General features: G+C 36.6%; 1 protein-coding gene across 1 annotated transcript in view; it reads right to left on the reverse strand.

The window, feature by feature from the left end:
• The window catches only part of TTN (titin), a 509207-nt gene that overhangs the window by 341311 nt on the left and 150513 nt on the right, over positions 1-17383 (reverse strand). Inside the window, 20 exon segments of the mRNA XM_029605898.1 lie at positions 186-464; positions 1717-1998; positions 7886-8173; positions 8321-8608; positions 8888-9166; positions 9647-9925; positions 10033-10311; positions 10488-10775; positions 10857-11135; positions 11239-11520; positions 11625-11903; positions 12202-12483; positions 14197-14484; positions 14643-14930; positions 15040-15318; positions 15414-15692; positions 15801-16079; positions 16271-16558; positions 16661-16939; positions 17077-17358. Of these exon segments, the coding sequence (XP_029461758.1) occupies positions 186-464; positions 1717-1998; positions 7886-8173; positions 8321-8608; positions 8888-9166; positions 9647-9925; positions 10033-10311; positions 10488-10775; positions 10857-11135; positions 11239-11520; positions 11625-11903; positions 12202-12483; positions 14197-14484; positions 14643-14930; positions 15040-15318; positions 15414-15692; positions 15801-16079; positions 16271-16558; positions 16661-16939; positions 17077-17358 (5646 nt within the window).

Consider the following 17383-nt stretch of genomic DNA (forward strand, 5'->3'; position numbering starts at 1 on the left):
TTTTTTTTTTTTTTTAACTCTGCGACATACTGGAAGTTGTGATTTTTTTTTTTGCTTGATTTTGTATTTTGCTTTCCATATTACATTTTGTATAAGCAAAAACATTTAATGAAAATGAATATTAATAATAGAGACTACAACACTAGTAAAAATATTGGGAACAGCAGAGTACACACTATACTAACCTTTTAACTTAACAAATCCAATGCACGAATCACTTCCCACATCATTCACCACTTTACATTGATATTCACCAATGTCTGAAGTATCAACATTGAGAATGTGAATACTGGCAAGGAGGTTTTCAGAGATAATCTTGTATTTCTTGCTACTTCTAATTTCTCTCCTATCTTTTTGCCATGAAATTTGAAATGGAGGAGTGCCCAGAAGCTCACATTCGAGGCTAACATCGGTGCCTTTCAAAGCCTCTACTGGCTGTGGTTTTCTTGTGAAAACAGGAGGTTCTATAAAACAATATATTTAAATTTATTAAAAATATTAATAAAAATTAAAAGGAGTGGTAGAATGTTAACATAATCATGGTGCATGCCAAGACTCAAATATGTTTCACTTGAGGACTGGATGGCTCACTGGATTGGCATAGGGATACCTAGTCATTTTTCTGTAGGTCGTCAGATGAAATCCAGTACAAGTTGGCAGCAGCCAAGAGTCACTGCTATCTGAAAACATCACAGAGACCTACATAGGGACGGTAACTTTAAAATGGGCGTGCAAGCACTCATATACACGTGTATATAGGCACACAGCCAGATACACACAAATTTTATATCATGCATGCAGGTACGCACATGTGTTATAAAACAGGCTGGATGTGAGTATGTGTGCCCCTAATTTTAAGTGTGTATGCACACTGTAGGAAAATGTCAGCTTTGAGACACACAAGTGAGGGAGTTTTATAACAGGTGCACATCCAGGATATGACCAGTTTCATCAGGTCATCCACCAGTTTGCTAGTCTATAGCTATGTCCCCCTGCATTTCCCCAAGTTAACACAGACCCCTCAAGCACTTCATAGATGGCTAAAATTAGTTTATTCAGACTTACACCTCGCATAAGTAACTTTGCACTGAAATTGAACTGGATGCACGCCCAGGGATAGAGCTACATGCATGCATATTTCTTAGCTCACCCTGGGACGCACATGCCCTGCCCACATTCCGCCCCTCTTTTCGAATATGAGATATTCTCGCATCGGAACTTGTGCACATATGTGGCCAGTTTATAAAAATTGGGTGGTCACGCACATGTGCTAGATGTGCGTGCAGCTCCCAGTTTTGGCACGCCTATCACTTTTAAAAGTCACCTTAAAATGAATTACTGGTAATAATCCAGTTCCCAGTGGATACATATCACATGATTATTAAATAAAACACCTCCAAATATCAGCATTAATTGGCATTCCTTTTATTTTTTAGCATCTCCTAATTAGTTAACCCTCTTTATCTTAATATGTTTTCTATTTTCTTTGTATCAATGAACTTTATGTATGGCAACCTGTTGTAGGGCACCTTATAAGTGACTACAAGAATAAATAAATAAATAGTCCTTAGTCCATTGTAATTTTTACTGTGTTCACTATAATTTTCAAAAGATAGCATGCCCCCCACTTTAAGGTAGAAAAAGAAGTTTACAGTGGCAAAAGTTTGCAACATACTCGAAAAATTAAAGCAAAAATGATTGTGAATTAATTCTGACCTTTTACTTTTAAAGCGATGCTAGAGTTTGCACTACCAGCACTGTTAATCGCTTCACAGGTGTAATCTCCACTGTCTTCAATGGTAGCATTCATAATTTCAAGCACGGCCACCAAATCAACAAATGACATTTTGTACTTTTTACTGGCTCGAATTTCACTCTCATTTTTGTACCACACGGCTCTGATTTCTGGAGATCCGCTTATTTTGCATTGGAACTCAGTTGAATCACCATGTTTTACAACTCTGGAAGCTTCTAACTTCTTAACAAACCTTGGAGGTTCTGTGAAACAAAAAAGCCCATGCAATGAAAATGAATAATAAAATATGGACTTTAGTGAAGTATGACAGAATTATTGGTAATTCTGAAACATTTATGGACATGTGTCAGCCAGACATATAAAGGTAAACTTAAAGTAAGGTATTGCACTGGTCTCCTTTCTGCAAAAATATCCTGGGGTGCACCCCATAGTTGCTCAGTTTATTTATAAAACCTAACAGTTTGGTATAGGAATTCTACTGTATTATGCAGAATCATACTATTAAAAAGGAAATAGAGAAGCTTTTAAACTAAATTTTGGGGGAAAGCTGACAGTGGCTCAAGAGTGTGTGTTTGGAATGATATATCCACAAAGAATAATTTTAAATGAGGGAAATTAGATTATTATCAATATAAGACTGTGGAAAAAATTATTCCACATTACCTGAATCAACTACCTGTAAGAAGGGTATGAACAGTAATACATTTAGATGTCTGTATGCAAATGCCAGAACCTTAAAAAAATAAGATGGTAGAGCATATAGCACTAGAGGAAGAAAGTGAGATGATAGTAACATGGAAAAAGGACAACCAATGGGACACGGTAATACAAGGGAACAAATTATACTGAAATGACAGAACAGACAGAAGCAGTGGTGGTGTGGCACCATATTGATTTGATTTGATTGATTGATTTATATTCTGCTTTTCAGCCGCTGCCATTAGTCAAAGACTCCTTGAAAACAAGTAGGACACATTCTGCAGGACACAAACTTCAATCTGGAATCTTTATGGAGAGAAAATCAGTGCATGACAAGGAGGAGTATAGCACTATGAGTTTACTACCATTCACCTGATCCACATAGTAAAACAGACTGTGACATGCTAAAATAGATTAGACAGGATACTAAACATGAAAACTCAGTAATAATGGGAAATTTCAATTATACCAATATTGATTGGGTGAATGCCTCATCGGGGCATGACAAGAAGGTTAAGTTTCTAGACACTATAAATGTCTGCTTCTTAGAGCAAGTGGCCCTAGAACCAACAAAGGGGATAAGGGGTTACATTAGATCTAGTTTTCACTGGAATGCAGGATCTGGTGCAAGAGGTAACAGTGGTGGAGTTGCTTAGCAATAGTGATCATAATGCAGTCAAATGTGAAATATTCATTGGAGGAAAAATATAAATAGTACAGCAATAACAATATTTTAAAAGAGGAGCTAAACAAACTAGTTAGAAGAAAACTAAAAGGAGAAGTTATAAGGGTCAAAAGTCTACATGAAGCATGAAGACTATTTAAAAACACTATTTTGGAAGTCCAAGTAAAATGTATTCCATAAATTAAAAAAGGTCAAAAGAAGAACAAGCATAAGCCAGCATGGCTAAATGGTGCTGTCAAAGAGGTGACAAAAGCCAAAATAGCATCTTTAAAAAAATGAAAAGCAGGGCCAAATGAAGAAAATAGAAAAGAATACAAGCACTGCCAAATTGGGTATAAAATACTAATAAAGCAAACCAAGAGAGAATTTGAGGAGAGACTTGATAAAGAGGCAAAAGCATATAATAAAATCCTTTTTAAGTATATTAGAAACAAACAACCTGCAAGGGAGTCAGTTGGGTCACTAGATGACCAAGGATAAAGGAGGAGCTCTGGGAGGATAAGGCCATGACAGAAAGACTAAATTAATGTTTTACTTCCGTCTTTACAGAGAAAGATAGTAGGGACAATCCCACGCCTTAATACTTTTTTCTAGGTGATGATTCAGAGGAACTGAATCAAATCAATGTGAATCTGGAAGAAGTGCTTGGGCAATCAGACAAACTAAATAGAGGAAAATAACCAGGGCCTGGTGATATTCACCCCAGAGTCCTAAAGGAACTGAAACGTGAAATTGCAGACCTACTACTGGTAATCTGTAACCTATTAAATCTGTCTCTATACCTGATGACTGGAGGATAGCACATGTAACACCAATTTTCAAGAAGGGCTCCAGAGGACCCAAGTACCTAGACATAATAAAACAACTACTAAACCAAATGGAACTGGTTATTAACATTGACAAAACTGAATTTCTACACCTAGAGAGAAAACATACGGAAATCATTCAAACCCCGATAACACTAAGAAATAACCAGACAATTGAGCTAGCTGAAAAAGTAAGGAATCTGGGAGTAATAATGAACTCAGAAATCAACCTAAAACAACACATATCTATAAAAGTAAGGGAAGGCTACGCAAAACTTATGATCCTCAGAAGATTGAAACCATTACTCACACCTGCCCACTTCAGAACAGTATTGCAAACACTTGTTTTTTCCAGCACTGACTACTGCAATGCACTTTTACTAGGACTCCCAAACACATCGATAAGACCGCTCCAAATACTTCAAAATACTGCAGCCAGAATACTGACGGGAAAAAGGAGGAGGGACCATATAACTGAAACTCTAGCAGACTTACATTGGTTACCCATCGAATACAGGATAAAATACAAGACCTTATGTACCATACATAAACTAATATACAATAAAGAAGCAGACTGGCTAAACACAGCTTTACAAGTACAAGTCCCACAAAGAAACCTTCGCTCAGCAAACAAAGCACTATTAACAGTTCCTTCAGTAAAGTCAGCAAAACTAACTCAAGTGAGAGAAAGGGCCTTATCATTAGCAGGGCCCATACTATGGAACACAATGCCCCCTGCAATTACAGAGTAATCTCAAAACTTTTAAGAAAAACTTAAAAACATGGCTCTTTAAACAAGCCTTTTCTAAAGAGACTGGAAGATAGAGAAAGTACAGGGAAACGCAGAAGAGAATGAACACAAAACCACTACTATAAAATGCATGATATTAATTTATTCAATCTTACAACTAAAAAAAGTAAAACTACTAATGGTGAGTAACTTAATAGTACACCCGGACAAGACCAACATTACTCAAATACTGATTTTATTTATGAAAATTGTAACCGAACTTTTTTGGCACCTGTTAGAATGTACGATAACCTACATTTACATACCTTACTTTATGTGCCTATTTGTAAACCGTTGCAATGGTATATAACTTAGTGACAGTATAGAAAAGTTTTTAAATAAATAAATAAATTAACTACAGACCAGTGAGCCTGATATCTGTGCCTGGCAAAATGATGGAACTATTTTACTCGTCATATGGATAAATAAAGTTTCATGGGAAGGGCCAGCAAGGATTTAGCAAAGGGAAGTTGTGCTTTAATAACTCATTAGAATTCTTTGAGGGAGTAAATAAGCACATGGATAAAGATGAGCCAACTGATAAAGTGTACATAGATTTTCAGAAGGCATTTGCTAAAGTCTCTCATGAAAGACTCCTCAAAAACTAAAAGGCCATTGGATTGGAGGAGATGTTTTACACTGGATAGGTAACTGGTTAAATGATAGGAAACACTGAGTAGGACTAAATGGTCAGTTCTCTCAGTAGAGAAAGGAGAATAGTGGAGTGCCCCAGGGATCTGTCTTGGGACCTGTGTTGTTCAACTTATTCATTAGCAATCTGGAAAAGGGAATGACAAAAGTAATCACATCTTTTTAACATTTATGATTGTGAAACTGAAATCCACATTGAACAAGTTGGATTACACAGAATATAAGATGTTTTAAATAAATAAATAAGAAACAAAGAAGAAGGCACAAAAATATTCAAAGTATTTAAAATACAGACAGACTGAAAGGAACTGCAAAAAGACAGGAGAACTGGCTGTTAAGAAGCAAGTCGGAACTTGCTCCTGACCGGCTGTCCCACAGCACAGCGTGGCTTCCTCTACCAGCAGCATGGTGGGAGTGTACTCCATTGTTGCTTCTCCCCCTCGGCATGTCGGGTGCCCTCACCGGAAGTTCCCACACTGAGAGCGGGAATTTGGAGATTTAAGCAACGTGTCTACAGCATGGAATTTGGATTGCTTTGTCTGCTGCCTGGACACCTGCTTGGACCCTGGATGTTGGATTGCTTTGTCTGCTGCCTACGTTGACCCCTGCTTGGACTCTGGATTTGGATTGTCTGCTGCCTGCCTCGACCCCTGCTTGGACTCTGGATTTGGTTTGTCTGCTGCCTGCCTCCACCCCTGCTGCTACCCTTCAGGCTCCATTCAGCCTTCAGATTGAAGGTAAGACTGCTACTCTGTTCTATTGGGATTCACATATCATAACACTCAGCATCTAAATGGTAGATGAAATTTAATGTGGAGAAGTGAAAAGTGATACACCTAGGGGAAAAATAACCCCAATTTTAGATACATAATGTTGGAGTCATTGTGGACAGTACATTGAAATCCTTAGCTCAATGTATAGTGGTGGACAAATAGGGCACACTACTAGCAAATAAGGTACAATATAATAGTGTGCCCTATTTGCAAATAGTGTGTACCATATCCTGAAAACGAAAAATCGACAAAATGTTTTTTTTTATTTTTCAGTTCATTTGAAATGAAATGACAACAGGCAGATTTGTCATGTTTTACACTTTCATTTCAAATGAATGTATAACCCTATTAGTTAAATATAATCCAATGCCCCTTGATAGATGACATTTGGTCTATGGCTTTATAGATTTCATTTATCACAGAATTGGAAAAAATTACAAAAAATGATTACAAATTAATAAATAGAATTAAGAAGACAGGGGCTGTCTCAGCTAATGTTGCTTTCTTTGGGAAAAAAACTTAAGTGAATTCTGATCAGGTTGAATGAGAACAAAAGGTAACCCATTAACATTAGGAGGAAAACGTTTTAATCTTATACTGCAGTGGATACATTTTATAATATGCTGATGACTAAGATAAATCTAATCACTTAGATAAACATTTTAAAATTAGATGGGTTAGTTCTACCACTGGGTAATCAGATTTGCTAAGATTCTAAATGATTGCTAATAATCCAAAAATGTGCTTATTTCACCTCCTTTTTAGTCTCTACAAGAAAATTCACCAATACTTTTAATGTTCTGAGTCCTTGCAGGCGTATGTGGTCTATTGATAAGTCTCTTGTTAAGTGTTCACTTTAGCCTCCAAACTTAACAACAATAGTTGACTGAATTATTTTTACAAAATCAACTTTTAACTCACCATCCTTCCTATATGATTAATGTATACTTATGTCTAAAATACATATATCTCTACATAATATCATAGTACATACTCATGAATACACTACATATTATCCCTGAGAAGAGCAGTAAACAAGTTATGTACATCTTCAGCATACCTACTACCAATGCCCTTAATTTCTAAAGACTTTCACCTGCTTTAAGCCTATGCACTAGCTCTTTGTAAATTAGGATCCCAAATATCCAAACAAAATAAGCTTATGTTAAAGTATTTATTTAACACTTTGCCTGTAATCAAACTTAAAGTGACTGAGATGGTATGGGATTCTTACCAATGTTCCCTGTAAAGTGTACAAATGTGCATGCTCGCAGGTCATGAGCCAAACACACATAGGAAAACATAGCAAGCACAAAAAAAGGAAAATAGAATGATGTTTCAAAGAACACTGCAAGCAAATGTGTTTACTATGTTGCACATGAACACTTTTTTCGCACACACAGCTCACAAAAAAATTAGAGGCGACATTGGTTCATATATTATATGCCTTACAAAAGAATGTCAGAGAACATGTTATTCCACGGTACATACTCACACCACCCTATGCTTAACAGTGATAAGATTCCTATATAGTACTTATATTTACTAGAGACAGATTCATTCCCTTTTATTTAACTATAAAGGTATATACATACTCTACTATATACATACTCTACTTTGAAACTGGAAAATGATGAGTTTTTAAGATTAATTTTGATAATACATTAAAAATAAGTAAATTTCAAATGAATTTATTGAAGACGGTATTATTTTGATAATTGATACCTTGTGCTCCAAGTTGTGCTACGCAAGAGTCTTTTCCAACATCATTGCTGGCATAACAAGAATAGAGACCAGAGTCTAGTTTGCCTACTTTCAAAATTCTCAAGTGAGCTCTGTTTTCTACAAAGGTGATTTTATAGTTTCCTCCAGATCGGATCTCTCTATTATCTTTTGCCCAGATGACTTTAATTGGTTCTGTTCCAGTTACATGACACTCAAAATCTGCAGCTTCTCCCAGAGGAACATCAATAGACACAGGTTTTATGTCAAAGAAAGGAGGTGTCTTTGGTTCTAGAAGTTAAAGGAACATCATAAAGTAGATATTGTTTCATCTTCATAAGACATGATAGATCAGAAATGGCTATGAGGGGATAACACTATTTTTAGGTTGTTTGTATTTTAAAGACAGATCTAAAAAAGATTTAGCAACCAACAAACCTGTGAGCGTGAGCTTGGCACTAGAAGAAGCAGTTCCAATAGGATTGGAAGCCGTGCAAGAGTACTGTCCAGCATGGTTCTTTTCAGTTTTCATAATTTGAAGAGCTGCTACATTATCAATGAATGACGTCTGGACATTATAGTCATCTCTTAAAAGCACACCATCTTTATACCATGAGGTTTCAATAGGCTCAGAACCATTTACACGGCAATCAAATGTTACGGGCAAGCCAACAGTTTCCTGAATATCCTTCAATTTTCTTGCAAATGAAGGAGGCACTTTACGTACTGCAAGAGTTTGAAAGAAAATAATTTAGAAAATGCAACTGCACTGTCCAGAAGTAAAAAAGATTATATAATTTACTCTGTTACTTATATGTAATGTCTAAGCATAAACACAATTATATAAATTTACTCTATTACTTATATGTGCATATCTAAGCCTAGCCTTGTAAAACTCTCAGATTAGATTAAATATCTTGCTTACTCCTAAAATGTATTTTTTTAAGAAAGACAAAAAAAAAATATTTCAATAAACATCTTAACTATGTGAAAGAAAGTTTTCACCTTGCACAGTGAGCAGAGTTTTTGACGAAGCAGATCCTACATTGTTTTCTGCTTTGCAGATGTATTCTCCAATGTCATTTTTGTCCACTTTGTTGAAAACTAAAGTAGCTACATTGTTTTTAAAGTACATTTTATAGGCAGGAGTTGACCTTAGTTTGGTATCTCCTTTGTACCAAGACACTCTAATCTCTGGTGTTCCTTCAACTTGACATTGTAAAGATGCAGAATCTCCAACAGTCACTTCCACGGGTTCCAAGTGTGTTACAAAATAAGGTGGTTCTAAAGCACAAATGATCACAATCAATAACAAAGATCAACCCTTAAAATGACTATTGTTAAAAGAATAGGGCCGGATTTTCAAAAGGCCCGGCAACGCACATAAAGCCCCGGGACGCGTGTAAGTCCCGGGGCTTCCAAAAAGGGGCGGGGGCGTGGCCAGAGGCTCCCGGCACAGCGGCCATTTGCCACTCAGCCGGTGCGTGCAACTTACTTTAGCCCCAGGGCTGAAGTAAGTTTGGAAATAAAAGAAAAAACAAGAAAAAGGTAGGGGGGGAAGGGCGGGGAAGGTGGGGGAAGGGAAGGGAACGTGGGAAGGCAGCGCGGCTTGGTACACACAAGGTGCACAACTGTGCACCCCCTTGCACGTGCTGACCCCCGATTTTATAACATGCGCTGGGTGGCGCCCGCACATGGATGCGCTCGCGCAGGTTTAAAAATCTACCTCTCAATGTTTAAATGTAAAATAAGATGGTAACAAACCTAATATTGATACAAGTGCTTGGCAAGCATCCCTTCCAGCTTCATTTTCAATCTGGCAAGTGTACTCTCCATAATCATCATTTGAACTAGTAAAAACTTCCAGTATGCAAGATTTTTCTGTAGTAGTTATATTGCATTTTTCAGACTGTGTAATTTCAATTCCATTTTTCTTCCATGTAACAAAAATGGAAGGACTACCAAGATATGTGCATTCTAGAACTATGGACTTTCCTTTCTCTACACTGTAATTGTTCAGTTTCTTCACAAACCTTGCAGGCTCTAATGAACAATAAGAAAGGAATATAAAAATACATCATATTTTAAAGATACCCCAAGATGTTGATAATTACACTACAACTACATCAAAAAAATTTATTTAGGCCCACCTTGAACAAAAAGATGTGTTGTACAAGAATCTTTGCCAGCATCATTAACCACCAGGCATGTGTACTCTCCACTCTGGACTGAACCTACATTGTACAACTCTAGTACTGCAAATGAATCTTTCATGGTAATATTACAAGTGCTTCCTGGTAACAGTTCACTGCTGCCTTTAAACCATTTAACTCTGAAGGGAGGTGTCCCTCTTATGACACTTGTAAAGGTTACAGTGGTGCCAGGTAAAACTTCTAGAGGATCAGGTGTCTTCACAAAAGATGGAGGTTCTGAGCAAACACAAAGATGGAAGAAAGAATGAAGAACAATGAAAGTAATATTAATGTTCTGCAGTTTTCATATTGGCAAGTACGAGTGCTAACAGATGGATATATGGATAATACAGATTGAAGAAAGATATTTAAAGTGATATTAGTTTCTAAGTTTTTCTCCAATATCTACTGACCTTGTACAGTTAAGACTGCGCTGCATTCATCAGACCCAGCTACATTAGTAGCTTCACATATATAATTTCCAATATCAGATGATTCCAAACTATTGATATTCAAAACACAGATATTATCTGAAAATGTGAGCTCATGTTTTTCTCCACTTGTAATCTTGTGCCCATCTCGGTACCATGTAACAGTAATTGGTGGAGATCCAGAAACTTTACAATCCAAACGAATGGAAGAACCATATACACCATTGGTTTCTTTAAGTCTTCTTGTAAAAAGTGGAGGAATAATGCGATCTGCACAAGAAAAAGTAAAAAGGTTTTGAAGAGGAAAAGAAATTAGGAAATATTAGAAATGCCAAGCAAAACTTAACTAACCTAGGACATCAAGAGAGACAGTGCAGCTGCTTTTGCCCACTTTATTTTGCACGGCAAAGGTATATTCCCCACTGCTTCTACTTTCTGCAAAAAGAACTTTAAGAGTTGAGACATTGTTGAAGAAGCTAATTGTGTATTTGTTGTCACTGGTCAATTCTTTTCCATCCTTATACCACTGAGTAATGAGTTCTGGTGAGCCAGCAACAGTGCATTCTAAGGAACAGGAATCTCCTGCAGTAACTCTTGTTGGTTCTGGAGTCTCTACAATTATTGCAGGTTCTGAAATGAGATGAGGTTTAAATCAAAATAGCATAACTCTCCTCCTATTCAATGCTGCCATTTTTAAAAAAGATAATTTTGAAAAACATTATTTTGCACCAACCTAGTACGGATAAGGTGGCTATACATTCTCGCATTCCAGCATCATTTTTAACCTGACAGATGTATTTTCCTGCATTAGCTGGTTCTGTGCTTGCCAGATGCAATGTTGCAATGTTTCCCACATAAGAAATCCCAATGTTTTCACTTTCTCTAATGATGTCTCCTTTGTCTTTAAGCCATAAAACAGAAATAGGTTGGGAGCCTTCTACTGTTGCTTGCAATTGAGTTGGTTCTCCAACAAGAGCAGTTATGTCAGTTATTTTCCTCACAAACCTTGGTGGTTCTAATGAAGGAATAATGTAATCACAATAAGAAGTTTGTATAAAGGAGAGCATAGAATAAGCAAGAAAGAATATTGCTAAAAATACTGGATGGAAGCATACAAACCTTTGAATTTAACAGCACAAATGCAAACATCGCTTCCCACATCATTAATTGCCTTACACTGGTATTCGCCAATGTCTGAAGCTTCAATGTTAAGAATGTGAACACTGGCAAGGTAGTCTTTAGAGGAAACCTTAAACTTTTTGCTGCTTCGAATTTGTCTCCTATCTTTATACCATGCAACTTCAAATGGTGGAGTTCCAAAAAGTTCACATTCAAGACTAACATCAACACCTTTAAGTGTTTCTACTGGACTGGGCTTCCTGCTAAAAACAGGAGGTTCTAGAAAAAACAAAGTTAAAATATATTCGAGTTAAAAGGAGAAAAGTAACACAAGGTAAGAAAATGTAAGAAGTTCTGATTATTAGTCATATAGCCATTCATTTAAAAGTGCATTAAATTTCTCAATTCAGCTTGACTTGGTAAGGTTACAAGTCTAACGTACATTCTTTAAGTGTGTACAGAATGCTGACGGTGTCAGCCTAGCATCTGCATTGGAAATATTATAAAAATTCATAGCAGCCAAAGTAGACACAAAGCTTAAAGAAAAAAAAGTAAATAAAAAAGAGTGACTTTTAACCTTTTACTGTCACAGCGGTACTGCAGCTTGCGCTACCAACGTCATTGTGAACTTCACAAGTGTAATCTCCACTGTCTTCAGTGCTGGCATCATTAATTTCAAGCACTGCTACTGAATCCACAAATGAAATCCTGTATTTCTCACTGGCGTGAATTTTATTTTCATTTTTGTACCACACAACATTGATTTCTGGGGATCCACTTATTTTGCATTCAAATGTAGCAAAGTCACCCTGTTTTACAACTCTCGACGATTCTAACTTCTTAACAAACTTTGGTGGGTCTGAAAAATCAAAGGAGATATTTCATAGTCAGGAAAATATATTTAATTTAATGCAGGATTTAAATTCCACAATTCTGGGGTAAGCCTGTTCAATACAGATTATAAAATGAGATGGAAATATTCTATATAAATTTATCAAAATAAGTTTAAGGCTGGGTTGGTGAAGTCCCAGCCTACCACCAATAACATGGTGGCAAGCTCAACTCCCTCCCAGATAACCTCCCTGTCATGCTCGAGGGCTGTGTTCTTGGTGGAATTGGGAGGGGGGGAGGGGGGAGGGAGGTGGACAATCACCTGTTACTGGTCCAGTCTTCCTCGCCCCCTCCCTTTCCTCCACTGTCTGCTCCCTTTAGTCCAGGAATCCTCATAGGGTTTTGTTTCAAGCACAGACTCCTGCAGCATCTGGTTAAACATCTCTCCGCAGGGGTTGATAGGTGTTTTATGAGGCAGAGTGATTTGAGAATCCCATTGCTTTTCCTGTCCCCCTTGGCTTAGCAATGTCTCCCAGTCTCCGTCCCTATTTTATATTTCTGAGTTGCAGTAATATATATATATATATATATATGGATTTTTGTCCCAATTACGGGTTAACCAGAGCCCAGGTTAATTCAAATGTATTGAACTGTTAAGGTTCAATACATTTGTTTGGGATTGTTGTGAAGGAGTGTAGCTAGGGGGGCTGCTACATAGGCAGCCTTGGGACACTGAGGTCACTGACTGGGCTGTGGGTTCTCTCCCGTTGGGACATGACAGTGAAGGCTATAGCATGTGGCAGAGGACCACCAGAGTGGCACTTGGTGGGCTAAAGGTAGCGTACTGCTGGGTCATGGTGGTAGACTACCCTGAGACCAGAGGGTGTGTTAAGAATTGTTAGGGCTCAGATTATTTACGAGTGCTTTTGTGTTATTCCAGAGAGGGCAGGTAGGAAGGGGACTGAGAAGGTCCTGCCTGCCTATGTTATACAAACAATAAATACATTAAAATGTCCACAACAATATACCATACACATCAAATAAGTATAAAACAGCCCAAATAAGTCCCCTTCTCCAACTCTCACTATCCAAAATCTGTGATAGAAGTCATATATATTGCTTATTCAAGAAAAATAGTGGTATGAGGAAGAGTCCACAAAATGACAATAGGTTGTATACTATTTCTTTGGCGTGGGTCTTTTGCAGCTGCTATTGAATCCCACCTAGCTTAGCAAATCACATTAAAAAAAATGTATAAGATATTTAATAAACCTGTACCATAAATAAGTAAGATTTTGTTACAAATATTTTGGGCTTTATGTTAGTTGCCTAGTACTGATCTTAAGAATTCTGTTTAAATCAGACCATCCATGTTTTTACTGGAAAAGGTTCAGAATTACTGAATCTTTTAAAGAACACATAACATAAATGGTTCTAGGAAAGGGACTTTATTAAACTCAGCTGTAGCAAGAAATCATGTTCCAATTTTATAACTGTATTTCAAATAGTATAAAAAATACAGTTATTCAATTTTAGACAGAAATGTCTAAGTCAAACACATTTGATGCTTGCCTCCTTAAAATAGTCAAAATGCTGTTGAACTGTGTTTAGAAGTATATAATAAGAGTAGAACTCATTTGTAATATCCTTTTGACTTTTAGAGTATTGTGGACCTACTTGTGACTTTCATTTTGAAAAAAAAAATTTGACAAATGGCTGCTGAACCAGTTAATGTGAATACCTTGCACACTAAGTTGAGCAGAACAAGAGACTTTTCCAACATCATTGCTAGCATGGCAGTCATACAGGCCTGAATCCCCTTTGCCCACTTTTAGAATTTTCACATGGGCTACATTTCCTATGTAGGTGATCTTATAGTTGCCTCCAGTTCGAATTTCTTTGTTATCTTTAAACCAGGTGACTTTAATTGGCTGTGATCCAGTAACATGACATTCAAAATCAGCACTTTCTCCCAAAATAACACCGATGGACACAGCTCTTTTATCAAATGAAGGAGGTCTCTTAGGTTCTAGAAGTTAAAAAAAAAACATAATAATTAACACATTCTTATCTCAATAATTTAGAGTATACTATTCTCTAAATTCTTATCTAAACCCAGAAAATTTTAAGAATAGATCAGTTGTAAAAAAAAAAAAAAAAGTCACCAAAACTGAAGAAGAAGCAAACCTGAAAGAGTGAGCCTTGCACTAGAAGAGGCACTTCCAAGAAAATTGGACGCTGTACAAGAATATTGACCAGCATGGCTTATCTCAGTTTCCAAAATCTGAAGAATTGCTATATTATCTATAAATGATGTGTGCATATTAGAGTCATCTCTTAAAAGTACACCATCTTTATACCAGAACACCTCAATTGGTTCTGAACCACTGATACGACAATCAAATTTAACTGGTAAGCCAACAGTTTCCTGAATATCCTTCAAAGTTTTGGGGAATGAAGGTGCAAGTTTTCGATCTGCAAGACAATATGCATGGAAAAAATAGATTAGTTATTTATTGTGACTTGTTTTTAGAAGAATAGATGAAAAACTGAAACTTTTAAGTAACTGAGATAGGAACTTCACCTTGAACAATGAGCAAAGCTTTTGAAGAAGCAGATCCAACATTGTTTTCTGCTTTGCAAATGTATTCTCCGCTGTCATTTTTAGCCACTCTGCTAAAAACAAGTGAAGCTACATTGTTTGTAAAATACACTTTATATTCAGGAGTTGATCTCAGCTTTGTGTCTCCTTTGTACCAAGACACTTTAATTTCTGGTGTTCCTTGAACTTGGCATTGAAAAGATGTAGGATCGCCAACTGTTGCTTCAACAGATTCCAAGTGTGTAACAAAGTAAGGTGGTTCTAAGACATAAATATAGCAGTTAGAAACATCAAACTCTGAAAGTGTATGCTATTGTAAGAGTAATGAATGAACTTGAAATATCATATTAACAAACCTAATATTGATACAAGGGCTTGACAAGTATCCTGTCCAGCCTCATTCTCTATCTGGCAAGTGTATTCTCCATCATCATCTTTAGTATTACTGAAGATTTCCAATATACATGATTTGTCAGTAGTGGTTATGCTGCATTTTTCTGATTGAGTAACTTCTCTGCCATTCTTCTCCCATGTAACTGAAATTGGTGGGGTACCAATGTATGTACATTCCAGAACTATGGGCTTTCCTGTCTCTATGCTGTAATCGTTAATCTTCTTTATAAATGTTGCAGGCTCTAATATTAAAAAAAATAAGAAAACAAATAAAAATACTTATAAACAAATACTTATATGGATGTTGACAACTGGACAGGAAGGCTATAAGAAAAGTTAGCCAAACTAACCTTTCACAAAAAGATGTGTTGTACAAGAATCTTTGCCAGCATCATTTGCCACAAGGCAAGTGTAATCCCCACTTTGAAGAGGCTCTACACTGTACAACTCCAATACTGCAACTGATTTTTTCAGTGAAATATTGCATGTTCTTCCTGGTAGGAGTTCACTGCTTCCTTTGAACCAGTTAACTTTGAATGGCGGAGTCCCTCTTATGATGCATGAAAGAGTTACATTTGTGCCAGGTAAAACTTCTAAAGGATCAGGAATTTTCGCAAAAGATGGAGGTTCTAAACAAACACAGAAAATTAAAATAGTATATTAGCAAATCTGGTGTTCATTTTGCATTGAAGAAGGTAGAAGATATGTCATGCTTCATTGAAGATTTTATAAAAGAAATATAATGAATAAAATATGTGCAAGAAATTATTTTCATTAAATTATTTTTCTTAACAGTTTTTGAGCCACTATTTTTACTGACCTAGTACAGTCAAAGCTGCGCTGCACTCATCAGATCCAGCTACATTAGTAGCTTGACATGTGTAATTTCCAATATCAAAGGATTCCAGTGCATTCACTTTCAGAAGAGCGATGTTATCTGAAAATGTGAGTTCATATTTTTCTCCACTGAAAATCGGATTTCCATTTTGAAACCAAGAAACAGAAATAGGTGGTGATCCAGAAACTTTACACTCCATTAGTACAGATGAGCCTAATACACCATTGGTTTCTTTTAGCTTTTTCGTAAAGGAAGGAGGAATAATCCGATCTGTTCAAGAAAATTAGCAAATCCATATTATTTTAAAAGAAGGGATATAATACATTTTAAGAAAATGATACTGAATATCAGAACTAAAATTATTCAACTAACCTAGTACATCCACCGAGACTGTGCAGTGGCTTTTGCCAATATCATTTTTCACTTCAAAAGTGTATTCCCCAACATCTCCCTGATCTGCAGAGAGAATTTTAATCATAGCAATCCTGTTGAAGAGGCTAATTTTGTATTTTTGGCTACTAGTGAGTTCTTTACCATCCTTAAACCAGCTAGCAGAAAGTTCTGGAGTACCAGCCACTAAGCACTCTAAGATACAAATGTCTCCTGCTGCAACTCTGGTTGATTCTGGCCTCTCAACAATTGTTGCAGGTTCTGAAATAAAAAACAAAGCACACTCTTCTGTAAAAATGTATAACTATGTGCTATAATTAAAATGCCACATTATTTAATGCACCCTTGTTGTAAATTGTAAGAATGTGGAATTTTAGTTTTATTTTCTTGTTACCAACCTAAAAGAGTCAAGCTGGCTATACATTCCCGCATTCCAGCATCATTTTTGATCTGACAGATATATTTTCCAGCATTGGCTGCCTCTGCTTTTCCAATCTGAAGAGTTGCAATGTTGTCGATATACGAAATTCTTATATTTTCACTCTCTCTAATGATGTCTTCTTTGTCTTTAAGCCATAATACAGAGATTGGTTGAGAGCCTTCTACCACTGCCTGTAATTCAACTGCTTGACCAGCAATTACAGTGACACTCTCTACTTTCTTCACAAATCTTGGTGGCTCTAAAAAATAAATATGTAGTTGTGG

Source organism: Rhinatrema bivittatum, chromosome 6 (genome assembly GCF_901001135.1).
Source record: "Rhinatrema bivittatum chromosome 6, aRhiBiv1.1, whole genome shotgun sequence".
Classification (NCBI taxonomy): Eukaryota; Metazoa; Chordata; class Amphibia; order Gymnophiona; family Rhinatrematidae; genus Rhinatrema; species Rhinatrema bivittatum.